The sequence below is a fragment of the Pleurodeles waltl genome, chromosome 4_1 (assembly GCF_031143425.1).
Source record: "Pleurodeles waltl isolate 20211129_DDA chromosome 4_1, aPleWal1.hap1.20221129, whole genome shotgun sequence".
Taxonomy (NCBI): Eukaryota; Metazoa; Chordata; class Amphibia; order Caudata; family Salamandridae; genus Pleurodeles; species Pleurodeles waltl.
In genome coordinates, this window is record NC_090442.1 from 228,750,228 (window position 1) to 228,768,460 (window position 18,233).

Genomic DNA, 18,233 nt, shown 5'->3' on the forward strand with positions numbered 1-18,233 from the left:
AGGGGTTTATTATTTCCTTTGGATCCAGTAAAGGAGTAGTAGTTGTGAAGATGGAAGCAGAGTGATAAGCCAAGTAGACAATGAGGATAAGGAATAATGCCAAGGACTAGTATGAATTCTACTTCCTAATTGAAGTAAATGAATACAGAATGCTGCATTAGTCCCACGTGGGTCTTTAATTGCTTGACATAGCTGCAGCAGAATTGGGAGAGGAGCTCCTCTGTCCTGGGTCCTATCCTTTGGATATGCATGCCTGGCCTATTTTTAAACCCTGTTCACTCATTTTGGAAAATTCAGCATGTTTATGAAAATTTGGCTGCTAATGCTTGGTTTTGAGTAGGAGAGCCTGTGGTTCTTTGTTCTTATGTCCAGACACTATCACAGGTAAACATAGTAACAGAAAAAAGAGCCATTATGCTATATGTAGCCTAAGGGCTAGGGACCAGTATGAGTCAAAGGATTGTTTCAGCTTTTCAGTGTTCAGTAGTCTTCTGAAGAGCAGGTGTGTTTGTTTTCATGGATGTACTGATATTTAAATCAACCTAAGATGTTCCTGGTGAATTTTAAATGTGTAGATTGTACATGGCATGCCAGATTTACATGTACACTAAGGCCATTAGTGCAGTGAACCTCCTGTATTTCACTAGGTTCAATAGAGTTTAACATTGGTGTCTTTTTTCTTTTCTCAATTGAGTCACATTGGCTAGTCAGACTGTACGAAGGATCCTATTTTTAGGGGAAGCCAGAGCGGACTACATTTAACTTGGATTTATGTAAGGAGGAGCATTTATGCTTCAGTAGATGGCAAGTGGTTGTAGACATTATAGCTATATGAAATATTAAAGCCACTTGCTGTCCCCGACAAGATTTTATTTGAAGATGACAGGAAGGAAAACCAGGGAGATGGGCAATACATCAGAGTCAAAGAATAGGTGCAAAGACTTCTTTATCCATTAGAAATGTATTTTCTAGAGTATGAAATCCAAAGACTAAAATCATCTTCAGGTTTAAGACACCCAGAATCTTGAATGTTGTTTTAGCACCATTAAGGCTTTACTTGACACACCCTTTACTTCTAGGCAGAGATGAATAAGCATGCTCCTGGAATAGCACATCATACCATTTATGACCTGTTCTCCGTTCCAGTAGAAAAGGTGAGAGGCAAATCTGAGGTATGTGACCTTTATCTAGGACGACTACATTAAGCCAAATGATTTCCTGGCTAATGTTTGTTAGGAACGAAATGATCAAATAAGGAAATTATTGAATTTCAAATTTTTTTTTTGCTGTGTGATTGGATATCCAAGTCTCGATTTTTAATATGTTGTGGAGAGATCAATGTCATTGTTGTGTACATGAGAACATTTTTAAGAAGGTTTACATACAGGTTCACACAGAATTTAAATAAATGTAAAAAAATAAAAATCTTGTGTGGGGTAGACTAACCATTTCAGTGGTCTAAGACTTAATTGGCAATTGAGAAGTATACTGTGGCAAGTCATTTATCGAGCAGTTGCCTGATTAGATCGCCTCATTAAAACTTTGCTGAGACATTGAAGGTTTGACAGACAATAATTCTCAGTAAAGTGGTAGCATGTGATTTCTTTAGGAATGTGGTAAATATGGCATTCTATCAAGAGCCAGGGTCTCCTGAAGGAGAAAACTCAGGAGTTGTCTTGTCTGGTGGGGAGATTTGGAAAAATGATTCATTCTGTTGAATATTTTGTGGTTTGCGATATGATGTAGCTGCAGTTTCAACATAGGAGACAAGATAGAAGGCGGCAATAGATGATGCTTACTACATAGGAACTAATTTAAATAGGATGAGGATTAAGATGAGACATAAGTCTGAGCACAGGGTCAGTGAAACAGGAGAGTTTTCAGATTCAGCAGGAACAGTCAAACAGTTGAACTTCCTATGGCAATCAAACCTTTACACTTTTTGAAAATGGGCTATTAGGAGAACATCAGAAATGTATCCTTAATTTGGTGTGAAGCTATAGGAGATCTGCACAGCCTCCAACACATTTGTGGAAGCAACTGGCAGCCAGAGCAGGTCGATCAACGGAGGACAGAAGTGGTATTTACATTTTAGGTTGAAAAAAAGTATCTTGCCAGTTTATTTATAATTAGCTCAAATTTATTAGATGAACCAGAAAAGCGGTTATTGTAAATGTCTTCCATAACCTCTCACCAAGAAAAGCATTTACTATTTGTCTGTGGAATATGTGGAGTTTTACACAGGTAATAATACAGACCAGTTATTTCTCTGGCACAGCTTTAATCAGAAACAGAAAAAGCTGACTAGGAGTTTCAGCGAAAGGGAAACTGCAGTGTTGTCTACCACATTTGGGAACAGCCCTAAAGATGAGCCAAGCATTCAGCATTTTGGATGATTAGAAGTTAGATGGTTCTCTACTGCTTCAGAAAGGCTGTGCTAGATCTTGCACATAAAATGTACTTTGTAGCATACTTTCATATTAGCAACACTCCAAACAGACTGTCTACGCTTAAGATTTGTCTGAAGATAAAGGAATTGGGGTATTCCTTGCCAGCTTATCAGTAAGACCACACGAGCACCAAGAGCGAGGATTAACAATCAGACAAGGTGTGTTTTAAAGTGCATGGTAAAAGTATTACTAAACATGTGGACAATAGCACTCTCAAAAGACTGCTCTTTCTAAAGTGGCATTGAGCAGAAATGCATATTTCTATACATGTTACGCAATTCTGATTGGCCTTGCTTACTGGTCAATGCGCCTGAAAAACTCCAAATCTCAAACATTAATTTTTCATATATTCCTGATGGAAACTGCTATATATACCAAAATGCCAAAGGGATATCAAATTCCAGAATCTGAAGTTAGCTTTGTAAAAATGTTTTTAGTGAATTATACTATTTCCAGAGGTTAAAATTTGGTACTTTAATTGAGTAATTCAACCAGACCTAGAGGCACTTCCTTGCCTGTGAGCATTACCAAATATTCTGTTAAATGACATATATAGCATGTATTTCTCAATATGAGCATCTATATATTACATTTAGGAAAAGGGTCTACCAGAGAAGCCAGAAACAGCCACCAATAGGTTGAATATCACAGATAGTTACGCTGTTGTCCCAATGAGCACCAAGTGAGACCATTAGTCCAGGCCAAGTGGGTGGTTGTATGCATCTGACCGGACAGATAACACGTGGACTTTGCAACAAAATCAAACATCCCACCAATAAAGCCTATTTTATTGGAAAACAAGGAATGGAAATTGCACCTACAATCAGTGCTTGAAATGGAAAAATTAAAGTGCCGGTACTCTGAATCAGAGTACCTGCTTGTTTCTAAGAAGTGCCGGTACTCTCCAATTGAAAGTATTACGTTTTTCTTGAGATGTGCCGGTACTCTCCCTCTCAAAATAAAAAAGTGCCGGTACTCAGTACCGGACAGTACCGGCCCATTTAAAGCACTGCCTACAATGTAAGAGCTTTCATTCTAAAATATAAATCGGAGCTTACAATCCCATCAGTGCTGGTTTTGGACCACAGATAAAGCCCTTATTTCCTGAATTTCTATGTACAAGGGACCTTTAACTGAACCAACTAAGTAAATCCTGTCTCCTGCTGCTTCTCTGCCAGGTTCTGCAAGCCCACCTACCAAAACCCCAAATGGTCTAATAACTGTGGAACATACGACCTTGAGACCTGTAAGGACAGAGATTCAACCCAATGTGTGGCTGTGTACAGCAACATGAGAAACACTGGTCATGTGATGTTCTAAATCTAGGACATAAGACAGCGATTTTAAAGAGTCCGACACCAGCTTGTAGAATTCAAAGTCTACATAACAGCCTTCTGCAGGAAGGGAAAAACACTGCACTGCTGACCCTGCATATGATCAGTGCTCAAAGGCACCCAATTGTTGCATCTCTCATCAGTCCCTTAAATGTGTATTTAAGAAAAAGAATTACCGGCCGTTTGTGATGCTAAGTAGGCGAAAATACCTTGAAAGTGAAAAACAACCTACCAAAGTAAACTCAGATTATAAAATCGCATTTTGTTTTAATATCAGCCAGATTCCCACAGACCTGCCTTTTGCCAACACAGTGGGCTGCTATTGTGTTAAGATGTGCTTTGAAGTCCTAATGTTCCACAGCAACAGTTATTACAGACGTGCCCTGGTCAGTTTTTAGTGCACACCTTTCTGTGGTTAAAAGGCTATGGTTATTAAAAATTAAAAATGTGTCCATGATGGAAAGGATTGAAGTGAGATGTAGAATTAAATAAGACGACGTGATATTCTAGCAAGAGTAAAGCAGATCATTAAGCCCCTGCAGGATAACATTTTGCTTCCATCGCCACAATTTAAATCACATGAAATTGTGATGCATTTTCTCACGCATACACACCTGTATCAAGGACTTACAATTTTATTGGCACATCTGGACCTTCGAATTCAGATGGTTCAATTTTTCTCTTTTCAAGCCTTAACGGAACATTTTTTTTTTTTTTTTTTTTAAATCATTACTAATACGTCCTGCCTTCATAGAGGCCATGGATCAAAGTTACTCACTGGTACGGAGCTGTTAGTGTTCATATTGATTTTGCATTGTTACAGGAGCTAATCACAATAACTCAATATGATGGTCAGGGCACATTATCAACCAATGCACAAGTTCACCCCGTCTGTACTCTGGATAACTAACTTTTCACACAAAATAGAGGCCACACATTTGAACCTTGGAAGGCACTGCTAATTACCATCCTCCCTCGGACATATGTAGCTGGGTTCCAGTGTCAAAGTTGTTATAACTGGTGGCAGCAAGCTGCCCTTTTGACACCCTGCCAGATCAGAGGTCCACCTACTCTTCTGGAGCAGTTCTACCTCATAAAAAAAGAACTACCTTTCAGCCCTGCTTAATTTTCTCTACACAGGAGTAAACTCAACTCCTAGAAAAAGGCTTTGGTTAGACTCCTTCTGAAAAAGCACTCCGAATGTAGTAATCTTGCAGTTACCCTATCTGGCCAAACATCTAGAGAAAGTGGTGATGGGCCATACTTAACACTTTATTTAAAAGAAACATATTTTAGACCTCCATCAAGTACAGATAACACTGAACTGTGTGTCCTATCTTTCTTTGAAAGACTGAGGGAGGGAGGTCAGTGGTCATTGTGCCGGCCCCGACTTTACTTGATCTATTGCCTGCTTCACCACCATTGCCCATGGCATCCTGCAAGGCACCAGGGCTGTGGCAAGAACTGTGTGGTTGCCTTTCTTCTGGATGAAGGAAACAAGTAATGCTGCCTTCTTTTTGGTTAGAATATCAAAAGTTAGTCCAGGGCCTGCCAGAAACGTCATTTGTATCTCTATATAGTTTTACCTCTATGTGCAGCCTCTAGTGAAGGTAGTGCCCTCAGCGGGTGTTTTTCGGTACTTATGCAGATGACCCACCCCCCCCGACTTATTTAAAGTGACTAGAAAAATCAGCAGTGAGCCGGGTTGGCCTCCCTTGTCCAAGTAGTATAATCTTACTCTTCCCAGTCACGTGCCTAGAGACAACAACGCTTTAGGGGTTAACAAAGAATTTGAGTGGCTTTGTTGTAGAGCTGTGACTGAGACTGAATGCTTGTCATTGTGCCACAAGACCGATTCAAGACACATAAGAATAACCGCGACAATGCTATATTTTACTAAAGTAGTGCCCGAGACGCCACTCCGTGCGTTAGTCCATTTTTAACAATTGGATGGGTTTGAAACAAGGACAATTCTTTCAACTGTTTGCATACAATAGTGGTGCACGAAGATTAATTACTAGGCTATATAAACTTGGAATGCCCACATTTTTCTCGATTTTCTTTTTTACTCCGAAAACTGAGGTGCAATTGTTGATCTTAAGTTACTATTCTCATAAAAAGTACATTGTTGGATGGCATATTCCAGGCCTACAATAAGGCATTGACATGAGCCGTAACATTAGAAGGAAGGGCTGGACAGGCCACCTTTAAAAAAAAACCTGCTTTCTGCTATTTTTTCTATGAAATACAGCTGCAGTTTATACGTTATCCCTTGCCATTATGGACTTCATACATTAACTAAGGGGGAGGGTGGGGGACAGTTTATTTTTGGAGATTAGAGCAGCATAAATTGCACTTACCGGGCATTGTTGGAATAGTTATTGGGGTATCCGGGTGACTGGATAAGGCCATTATTTTTAGTCAAAACCACATCGGCACACGAATCCGGTAATTCTGGTGAGGACAAGTACTGAACTGGGTCTGAAAACCTAGGCACTGTACAAAAGGAGAAATAGTGGTAAATTGCTTTCAAAGCAGACAATATACAAGCAGTAGAGAAGCCCAAATAGCATTTAGACCCCACTACTCTTCAAAATGTCTTTCCACAGTATGCTTACGTTTACCAGTGTCTGTGTATAACCAACTCCCTCCAACCTGTTACTTTGGGTTTTATCTGTGATCTCAAATGTTCTCGTCACACTCGGACACTTTAATTTCTTACAGCAGCTCTGTACGTCATCGGACCTCTGCAACCTCACGTTATCTACAGCTCTTCAAGCTTCATTAACATCCAGCACAAACACAAAATGACGTCACATCTTCGCCACGCCTCCTGCCGCATTCTTCTAGTAAAATTCATCACCAAGCTGAGGACGTAGTAAGCACATCAATGGATACTATTGTTTTTGTGGAGTACACTCCTATTTGTCATACTACTGTGGGATGTTGTGATAAGTGTGCCGACCTCGGAGCTTAAATAGTTCACCGCACATGCTTTTATTGCTACAGAACATTTCCTTAAAAGGAACTATTAATGCTTTTATTTGAAAAGATGAAGGCCATCCGTTCACTTCAGGAGTACCACTGAAATCCTGTCCACTCTCCCCAATTGCCCTTTCTTAGTTTTCTCCATCGCACTGATGAAAGTTCCCCCAATAAAACAAATTTTAGGACACGGATTCGTGCATATAAGTTGCAGGAACCTTTAGGATAGGTATGCAGTGTAGCCCCGAACATATCCATCTCATGAGTCAAACTGAACAGGGATAATTTCTCCACATGGCCACAGTAGCAGCTTCTGCCAGGAAGGGGTGGTGGGACTGGGGGCAGTGCGCGAGGGGAGGGGGCGCAGGGGGGGTGCGGGGCAATAATAAAAATAAACTTACCTGCCGCCTCTATGTTCCGCCCGTCCCGCTACCTCAGTTCTTCTCGTTTTCTTCCTCCCCTCTCCACCCAAACTCTTCGCTTCTCATGCTGTAACCCAGCATGAATGAAGCATCGGGATTGGCATGAGTGGGCTGAAATGCCGTTCAGGGTGGGAGCGAGACTACAATTGGTCTCCACCTGGCTGTGCAACACAACTAGGTGGAGAGTTCTTGTGCGCATGTCAGTTTGGCCGGCCTCGGACGGCTGTCCAAACTGACATGCGCACTTAGAAGTGCATATACCACTTCTCTTCCAGCTGCTGACAGGGAGGATGCTGGCCCGCCTCATCCTAACTAAGCAGAAAAATAAAGTGACAATAAAATACGTTTTATCAATATCTGCTTTCATCAGCAGGGCTATGCTCCTCTGTCATAGCAAAGGGGCCATCCCTGTTTGGTGAGGTTTTGAAGAACTAGATGCCTTTTTGGGGAGGCACGGTAAATACATTAGTCTTAGGCCACCCTTTTGGTGCCCACCCTAATATATTACTATTAAAACTCTTAGATGATGAAAGACACATGTGCTTAAAAGTCTCTACAGAGACTGGGATTGGTCGTTGGAAAAGGGGTTATATTTCCCAACCTGAGGAGCTCTATGGCCACAAGCATCACAAAATTGGAAGCAGGTTTACACACATTGCATCTTAGAGTTCATGTAACAAAATACCTTTCTGTAGGCTTCAAAACAGAGTAATAACAATCCACATTTAGATGGCTACTGACTAACATGCTTTTCATAATATGTCAGACCGATCACCTACTGTTTCTGTTATAAACCTTCCTACAAGGTATCCATCAGGTATACCATGATAAAATTGCACATACGTACAAAATACAAATTTAGCCTAATATTCATACTTTAAGTCTTCTATACCCATGGTTTGCTCTGGATGACCCCACAAAAAACCTGGTCTACTACAGTAATCTACCAGATTGTGTGAAAAAAATAATTTTACGGGGTGGAATTTAAATTACACTTGTGCAATTCAATTATTTTCAGGACTTTAACGTTACAAAAAATTCTTCAAATTAATGTAATTCTGCTACTTTTCACAGCAAAATTATAGCGCAGGAGAGCTGAAACCACACAATCAGAATGCGAGTGACTGTTTACTGCATTCATGTTTGTGCAATTTGTGTTTGGAGTGAACTGCATCCTTGAGCAGGATCCCCATTTGCATAATTAAGCACAATTTTTCCAGAAATATCACGTAATTATGCAAAGGCAAATTATGTTAATTTTGCACACCCCTACAAAATAAGTGCAACAGGCTGCAGACAGATAAACATGTTTTTTCTAATAAGTTAGACCTACTTGTTTTGTCATAACTTTTCACTACTAAGAGATCACGCTTAAGAAATCTGACATAACATTTTCCAATGAACTAATACTGTCTGTAGCCTTTGCATTGACAGTATAACCTGCACAGACCTACTGAATTGCACGAAAGCAAGCAATCTCCATGCAAACAAGTTATAAAACTATACATGCACCTCATCCCAGTTGGCAACAGTGAATAACCCCTTTCAAAAGAGCCCAACAAAAATCATTACTGTGAAATTCTCCTTCTGGGTTTGCCATAGTGGGTGGCTAACACCAGAACATTTGCCTACTATAGCAGTCCGTGAGAATACAAGTAACCAAATACCGGTCTACAGCTTGTAACATAGTATGATATACATTCACTGTTAGCAGCGTACTGGATTTAACAAACGCTTTTCACAATAAATTAGCCTGGCCCAAAACCTTTATCATAACTTTAAAAAATAAACAGGCCAGACCTATGGCATTTAGCATAACTTTTCCCTGTGTACCTCCCAGGCCTCTACTTATTGTTGTCTTGTCACCAGTAACAACTCCGGCCTACTGCACTCAGCGTAAGCTTTACCACAAGGCAGCCATCGGGCATACATTAAAAATGACAAATCTATATAAAATTACAGTTGGCAATACAAAATACTATTTCTTCTGAAAGGGCTTACACAGAGGGGGTAACCAAAACCCTTGCTTTCAATGGCAATCTGTGTGATACCATGTAACAAAATACTTGTGTAGGCTTTAATACAGAGTAACAACAATCTGTACATGAAAGCCTATAGGTTTCAAAAAATGCTTTTCACAATAAAAGGTCAGGACTACTGCTACTGGCATAACTTTTCATAATAGACAAAAACTATGACTTTTGACATGACTTTCCCATGCGTACCAATCATGCCTATAGGAGTTATCACGGTCACCATAACCTACTCAGGCTTAATGTACTGAGTGTAAGATTTTCACCAAGGCAACCAGCAGTCATAAAATCACATATGTATACAAAGTTAAAGATGGAAAAACAAAATATCTGTCCTAAGAGCCCTTAATAAGAATTATCAGTGCATATCCTCTTTGTCAATGTTTTTTTTGGGTGGATCACCAACACCAAAACCCTTACCTACTATGGTAATGAATGAGACTCCACGTAATAATATCTGTCTACAGGCTTTAGCACATGGTAAAAATACAGCCATAAAACCCTATTGTCTTTAATGCATGCTTTTCACAGTAAGAAGGGCAGGCTTGCTGTCTTTGTAATATGTCATAAAAATCAAACAATGAAACCTGGTGTAACTTTCCCCAATTACTCAGTAAGACCCATAATCTTTTCATTGGCTTTACACTTTAACTAACAAATGCCTAGTCATGAGCACAAACTGGCAACCATCACACAAAGAGATAACCACAGAGGATTTGTCAGAGTAGATTGCCAGTGCCAAGACACTTGCATACTATGGTAATCTTTGAGATTACATGTGACAAAATGCCAGACGATCATTTGTACCACAACCAACTGTTAAAAGCCAACAGGCTTTAAAAATATTTTTTGCAGTATATAAACTAGGCCTAATGCCTTTGTCATAACTTTCCATAATAAGCAGATCAGACCTACGACATGGGACATACCTATTTTGAGTGCATCAGGTCTAAAGCTTGTCAGTAGAACCAAAACTCAGACCTACTGTTTTGAGCGTAAGCTTTTCCAAAAAGAAACCATCAGGCACTGTGTAAGGAAATGCCTGCCTTGGCATGGTTACCCCCTGACTTTTTGCCTTTTGTTGATGCCAGTTGTGATTGAAAGTGTGCTGGGACCCTGCTAACCAGGCCCCAGAACCAGTGTTCTTTCCCTAAACTGTACCTTTGTTCCCACAATTGGCACAGCCCTGGCCCTTGTAAATGGTACCCCAAGTACCAAGGGCCCTGATGCCAGGGACGGTCTCTAAGGGCTGCAGCATGTCTTATACCACCCTGGGGACCCCCCATTCAGCACATGCACACTGCCTCACATCTTGTGTGCTGGTGGGGAAAAAATTACTACGTCGACATGGCGCACCCCTCAGAGTGCCATACCCACCTCACACTGCCTGTGGCATAGGCAAGTCACCCCTCTAGCAGGCCTTAAAGCCCTAAGGCAGGGTGCACTATACCACAGGTGAGGGCATATGTGCATGAGCACTATGCCCCTACAGTGTCTAAGCAAAACCTTAGACATTGTAAGTGCAGGGTAGCCGTAAAGAGTATATGGTCTGGGAGTTTGTCAAATACGAACTCCACAGTTCCATAATGGCTACACTGAAATCTGGGAAGTTTGATATCAAACTTCTCAGCACAATAAATTCACACTGATGCCAGTGTGAGATTTATTGTTAAATACACCCAGAGGACATCTTAGAGATGCCCCCTGAATACCAGTCTGACTCCTAGTGCTAGGCTGACCAGTTTCTGCCAGCCTACCACAACCAGATGAGTTTCTGGCCACATGGGGTGAGTGCCTGTGTCACTCTGTGGCCAGGAACAAAGCCTGTAGTGGGTGGAGGTGCTTCTCACCTCCCCCTGCAGGAACTGTAACACCTGGCGGTGAGCCTCAAAGGCTCATGCCTTTTGGTACAGCACCCCAGGGCATCCCAGCTAGTGGAGATGCTCGCCCCTCAGGCAACTGCCCCACTTTTGGCGGCAAGGCAGGAGAGGATAATGAGGAAAATCAAGGAGTAGTCACCCACCAGTCAGGACAGCCCCTATGGTGTCGTGAGCTGAGGTGACCCCTGCCTTTATAAGTCCTCCATCTTGAGTTTGGAGGATTCCCCCAATAGGATTAGGGATGCACCCCCTCCCTCCGCGAGGAGGCACAAAGAGGGTGTAGCCACCCTCCAGGACAGTATCCATTGGCTACTGCCCCCAGACCTAAACACACCCCTAACTTTAGTATTTAGGGGCGACCCAGATCCCAGGAAATCATATTCCTGCAACCTACACAAAGAAGGACTGCTGACCTGAAAGCCCTGCAAAGACGACTGAGACGACAACTGACTTGACCCCAGCCCTACCAGCCTGTCTCCAGACTCAAAGAAACTGCACAGCGACGGATCTGACAGTGACCAGCGACCTCTGAGGACTCAGAGGACTGCCCTGAAACCGAAGGACCAAGAAACTCCTGAGAACAGCAGCACTGTTCACCAACAGCAACATCTTTGCAACAAAGAAGCAACTTTTGAAGAACTCACTCTTCCCGCCGGAAGCGTGAGACTTCACACACTGCACCCAACGCTCCCGACTCGAGCTCCAGAGAACTAACACCGCAGAGAGGACTCCCAGGCGACTGCGATTTAGTGAGTAACCTGAGACAACCCCCCTGCACCCCCACAGCGACGCCTGCAGAGAGGATCTAGAGGCTTCCCCTGACCGCGACTGCCTGGTAACAAAGAACCTGACGCCTGGACCAAGCACTGCACCCACAGTCCCCAGGACCGAAAGGAACCCACCTCCAGTGCAGGAGTGACCGGCAGGTGGCCCTCTTCCTAGCCCAGTCGGTGGCTGGCCCACGAAGCCCCCCTGTGCCCTGCCTGCATCGCCTAAGTGACCCCCCGGGTTCCTCCATTGCTTCCTATAGCAAACCTGATGCCAACTTAGCAGCACAGGGGCGGCCGGGTGCAGTGTGCAGAGGGTGTGTTTTGTGTGTCTGTGTGTCCCCCCCCCCCAGTGCTCTACAAGCCCCCCCCCCCCTTTCTGCTCCCCGAGGACGCAGGTACTTACCTGCCAGCAGACCGGAACCGAAGCACCCCTGTTCTCCATAGGCGCCTATGTGTTTTGGGCCCTCCTTTGACCTCTGCACCTGACCGGCCCTGTGTTGCTGGTGCGGTGGCTTTGGGGTTGCCTTGAACCCCCAACAGTGGGCTGCCTATGCCCAGGAGACTGACTGTGTAAGTGCTTTACTCACCTCAGAAACCTAACCATACTTACCTCCCCCAGGAACTGTTGATTTTTGCACTATGTCCACTTTTAAAATAGCTTATTGCCATTTTAACCTATGCTGTGTGTACTACTGCTTTAATTCAAAGTTCCTTACTTACCTGTGTGGAGTACCTTGCATTTTATGTATTTACTTCAAATCTTGAATCTGGTGGTTCTAAAATAAATTAAGAAAATATATTTTTCTATATAAAAACTATTGGCCTGGAGTTCAGTCTGAGTGTGTGTTCCTCGTTTATTGCCTGTGTGTGTACAACAAATGCTGAACACTACCATCTGATAAGCCTACTGCTCGACCACACTAACACAAAATAGAGCATTTGAATTATCTAATTTTGCCACTATCAACCTCTAAGGGGAATCCTTGAACTATGCACACTAGCTCTCACTTTGAGATAGTATATGAAGAGCCAACTTCCTACACAGTCAAAATTGGAAAGTTATACACAATTACAGTTGGCTAAATAACATACTCTCTTCTAAGGGGGCCTGACAAGAATTCTTACAGAGCTACCTTATGTCCATGGTTTTTCACAAGGGGTAGCCCCCACCAATACCCTTGCCAACTATAGTAAACTAAGATTAAATGTGAAAGAAATACCTATCTGTAGGCCTTAATATAGCGTCGTAACAATCCATCCTGAAATACCTATTTTACATTGGGCCAACTACCTTTTCGTAACATTTCATAATAAACAAATCAGTCCTTCAGCCACGATCATTGACTTGCCATACGGAGCACCTCATGCCTGCTGTAATAAGTATAAGGTTTGCCACAAGCCAAAAAGTGCAATAAAACACTTTGTAATGTAAGCACACAACTTAAGCCCAATCCAATCCTCTACCCAGGGAAACCAACATGTGGGTGTTGGCTACACCCTTCTCTCAGTAGTACTCTGAAAGATCTTATTTGTGGTTCACATAAGGTCCTGCTATGCCATCAAGGCAGACCTAAACATGCATGCAGATTAGTGTAGCCCTGGGAATCCCATACTGCTCTCAAACACACAAGTCTACAGTTAATGGAAAGGGGATCTCTCCTCCTGCAGATAGAAAAACACGGTAAATTATTATCTATTTAGGTAAGACACTTAAATATCATTACAATGACATATGCGTGACCAGAAAGTTCAAGCTCCATTGCAAGCTTCATACTGTGTGTGTTAGTGAACCTTCTGTAGGCAGCCATACAGCTGCTGGCTCATAAAATTGGATAAACAATAGAAATCACAGCTTTGTGGAGGAGCAGCTCTTGTTCTGTGGAAGCACACAGCTTCTGCCCAATCAAAACATGTACTCATAGCAACTAAGGTTTCAGATTGCTATGTGACATTTTCATAATTTCAGTGTAATTATGAGTGACATTTCAATGACTGACATTTTCTCGCGAGCAAAATCAAGCAATGAAAACGAGGGAAACAAATATCAGATGTTACACCCATTTGAGGAACAAGCAATTCTAAGAAGATCTTAAAACTGCTGCAAAACACCAGAAATGGAAGGGCACTTACTGACTCCAAAGTCAGTGGTGGCCAGCATCTCAGCCAGTCGCTGCCGGGGTTGGGAGACAAGTGTGAAGTAGGGGGTTGTGGGGGTAGGGATGTCTGGCACAAATCGAATCGCCAGGGGACAACATTTTCTCCTGGGGCTGCGGCATTGTTAAAGTAGCTAACTCTGCGCAGCCAGCCCAGCCAGTCACTGTACGTCTGTTAACACTAACTTCATTTTAGATACATTGTAACGCTACAAAGAGTGTGTACTTGACTGAGCGAGCTAGCCGGCAGCCCTTAACCTGCTGGGAGCAGGCAGTGCACTCAGCCCGGCACTATAACTCACAGTTGATCTGTGCATTATAGTGCGCTCCCCTTAACAGCTGAGGAGGCACTATAATGCATGATTTTCTATTTCAGTATGGTGATGCGGACAGCCACACAAATGTGTTTCTCACGCCTGATGTGTGATACTTGGCAGGGTTGTAGACTCCTGTCCACCACCATGTGCGCGGGGCCAAAGAACAACTCTGAAGTCCTCCTGAAGCTTTTTTGTTTTAGGTTGATCACGTAAGGTTTGTTGAAAGCTGAGCCGTCAAGCCACACCTAAAGAACAAGTTACTTACCTTCCATAACGCCTTACCTGGTAGAGAGAGACAGACTAGCCTCAGATTCCTTATCTTAGAACTCTCCCCCAGGAGTCAGACGATTTGGAAATGTTTTCTCACCACTACCTCTACGCATCGGTAGAGGGCATCGAGCAACTCCGCAGCGATGTCATCCCCAGACATGAGATCAGCGGAGTCTATATATTCCGTCCTGTGACGCGCTGACATCAGTTTCTTCAGTGACTTAAAGCCACAGAACAACACAGAGCCACAGAGAAACTGGCAGTGAAATAAAGAAACAATGTAATAGTGTATATGCCAAACAGAAAGGAAAAGACATCGAGAGATGTACAATAACTAGAAAACACCCCAAATTCCACTAAGCGAGACTGAAAAGTACACAGTTCGCAAGCGAGGAGGATGGGTTGATAAGGATTCTGCAGCTTGTCTGTCTCTCTACCAGATAAGGCATTACCAAAGGTAAGTAATTTGTTCATATGATAGAGAACTAGTCGCAAATTCCAGATCTTAGAATAAGATACCCAAGCAGTCCCAACCCATGGGGGAGGGACACGAACAGACCACACCAGTCTCGCAAGAACAACCCAGCAACACAGAGAAAGAACCAGGCTCGAAAGAGTGGCGACAGAAACAGAAATGACTGATTCTAGACAAGTGAATTGCAATTCCTCTAAGGAAAAGCAAAGGTATGACTGGGAAGGAAAAGCCTCACAAGAGGCTTGGCAGCAACCACCCCCTTAGGGGAGGTACACTGTGAACAAACCAGCAGGATGAGAAAATGGAACCCTGTAAGAGGCACCAGAAAGAAACACACATGTGAAATAAAACGTGTAAATGAGTCAAAGTAGAAAGCTTAGCATAACTGAGATACAACAATCTCGTATGCAGAAGGAAAAAGTACTCCAGTTAGAGTAATGAATGCAGACTGGATGGTGGGCTCAGACGGATCAGAGAAGCAGCACCAGGCCCACAAGGAACATAGCAATTAGGAAAGACCAGAAAGGCCTTCCGAAGGTGCAAAGTGTATAGACATACACCAGGCAGGCAAATGAGAAGAGGAAAGAGCACTGAAGGAGAACCGGAACAAGAAGGTAAAGGAGCAGAAGTTCCAGTATGAGCTCAGCAAAAATGGAGGCCAGAAAACCAGCCGACAGGGTAACTGGAGGCAGAATAATCAAGGCAAAGAATTGTGCAGTAGGAAGCACAGAGTACAATGGAAGGAGCCTACTAAAATGTAAGAGTGTTGGAGGGATGCAAACCCCTGGAGAGGGATAGCCTGCTACACAAAAACGGTTGATCTAGACACCAAGCTAGAGCACCTTAAAATTATCAAGACACCAATTCATGGCTCCCCGCAAGGAATATGAAGGGAGGGAGATATGGCATCTAAGACCCATGAATGGACAAAAGTTCAAAAAGATTGAGGGTCAGTGAACAGATTCCGAAGGACTGAAAAGACATTGAAAGACAAAAACGGTCCATGCCAAGGGAAATAAAAAAAAGACAGGAAACATGCAAGGTGTCTGGAACACCACCAGTAAGAAAACAAAAATAAACACGGACCCATCCCGGAGACAGAAGGACAAAGGGTGGTGGAGAAATCCGAAAGGAGTTATGACACGTAATAATGACCACATAGTCAAAAACACTAGGGAAGAAACCCTAGAAGCATTGCCAGAATGGGACCAACTCATGTGGTCTGAATTACCCAACAATGGAAGGAATATCGACAACAGGACCCAAAAGGTGTGACACCTCCCAGGCCATCACTATGAACAACGAAGGTGAGGGGCTAAAAGGGCACCAAGCAAGTCGTAACCTAGCAGAAAACAGTAGTGGAAGTAGCACCATACCCCACCTAGTGAAGTGTTGTGGGGGGCTGAAAGTGTTACCAGGAATAAAAATCCAAGAATAAATGATCCCACCATGAAGGTGAAAGAGAGGAACCACTGTGCCTCAAGAAGAGGGAGTACGAGAAAAGAACCCACAACATCCTACAGAAAAGCAAGCAAGAACCCATGAACAATATCTCAGAGAGGGCCCTGCGTAGGATGGGGACAGAGGAAAAAAAACCATGGACAGCATACTGTAAAAACCAAAACGCTAGAGATTTAACCTCCGTAAAGGCAACCTAAATGTACTTTGATGCCATAAGAGGGATATGAACCCTTGATGTATAGGTGTGGATGACACCAAAGGCACAGGACTTGACCCCTTAGGAACAGCTCCTGGCTGAGACAGGGAGCCAGTGCCTCGAAAGGCAGAAAGCACAATCAGTGAGCTAGAGAAAAATGGATCAGGAAGAAACGTGAACAGTGAACACCAGATTCCTGCAGCCCCTGACAGCAGTGCCGGGAAGTGAACACATGTCTGGGGGAGCCAGTACCACCAGAGGCAGAAGACCTTGCCACCGAGCCATAGCACCCTGATCCCAAAAGACAGGCAGTGGAACCTGCAACAAGCACAAGAAGCAGAGGAAAAACAAAATGAAAGTTGGAAAAGAAACCTTCCTAGGGATTCAGAGGTAAAGAACCTACGAAAAGTAGGGAAGAATTTGCTCCCAAAGGAGTACAACAATATATGTCCACATGGAGCATAAAACAAGAGAAATGGTCCACTACCAAAGATCAAAGAGCGAATGCCCAACCCAATCTCATAGCAACAGAGAGGAAGGGTAAAATGCCCAAGGTAAATTAAAGGAGAGGCAATGGGGCAAGAACGCCCAACAGAAAGAAGCCCATGAGCCGTGGTAGAAAGACAAAGCAAAGGCGGACTGTATGCCAGGAATCAGGCCAAAAGAGTCAGTCACAAAAGTAGACACACCAAGCATGGTGAAGCCTCGCCTAAGGAAATAAAAGGGAGCACTGAAACTCCCCAAGAGACCATAGAGGACCATATTGTTATGGCTGAGGAAGCAACCACCTGGACAAAGGAAGCTGCACCAGCGTAGGCACAAGATATGCTCCAGAGCCACTGCTCTGCAGAAAGGAGCAGCAGAAAAGAAAAGCACTGTGCACACCTAAGGAAGCGCAAAAAGATCCAACATGGATGACAGATGCGCAACCAAAACAGGAGTCCTAAGCGACTCAACGAACGTAACAAACACCAGCACAATATGTGTGATAGAAGAGGAAGGACATTAGACCCCACCATGGGAATAACGGAAATGACGCAAGGCAGAATCTGCATGTGCCCCAAAAGCAACTTGCCATCAAATGGCATGTCAATGAGAGCATCTCTCATTGGAGATGAGAAATTGGAAGCTGCTAGCCAAGCTCTGTGATGTATGGCAATAGAAGCAGCCATGATCTGCCCCGTGGAATCGATAGAATCCATACTGGAGTGAACCGCAAGTCAAGCAGCCTGTTGACCATCTCTGATCATAGACGTCAGAGTAGGGCAATCATCATCAGAAAGCAATGGGAGTAAACGTTCCACAGAGTCCCAGAGAGCGTGGGAAAAGCAGGCCAACACAGAGGAAGTGTTGATGGAAGGATGAGCAGCACTAGACTAGGCGAAAATATGCCTGCCAGCAGCATCCAGCTGCCGAGTGTCGCTGTGCGGCGGAATAGGTGGATCCTGTTTCAGAGCAGGAATGCCCAAAGCAGTTTGAGCAACAAA

The 18,233-nt window shown here is 43.4% G+C and overlaps 1 protein-coding gene across 2 annotated transcripts in view; it reads right to left on the reverse strand.

Moving 5' to 3' along the window:
* The window catches only part of OVCH1 (ovochymase 1), a 1,177,845-nt gene that overhangs the window by 299,173 nt on the left and 860,439 nt on the right, over positions 1 to 18,233 (reverse strand). For both annotated transcript variants that reach the window (XM_069228188.1, XM_069228187.1), the window contains exon 24: positions 6,145 to 6,280. In XM_069228188.1, coding sequence (XP_069084289.1) covers positions 6,145 to 6,280 — 136 coding nt within the window. The remainder of the gene's footprint in view (positions 1 to 6,144; positions 6,281 to 18,233) is intronic.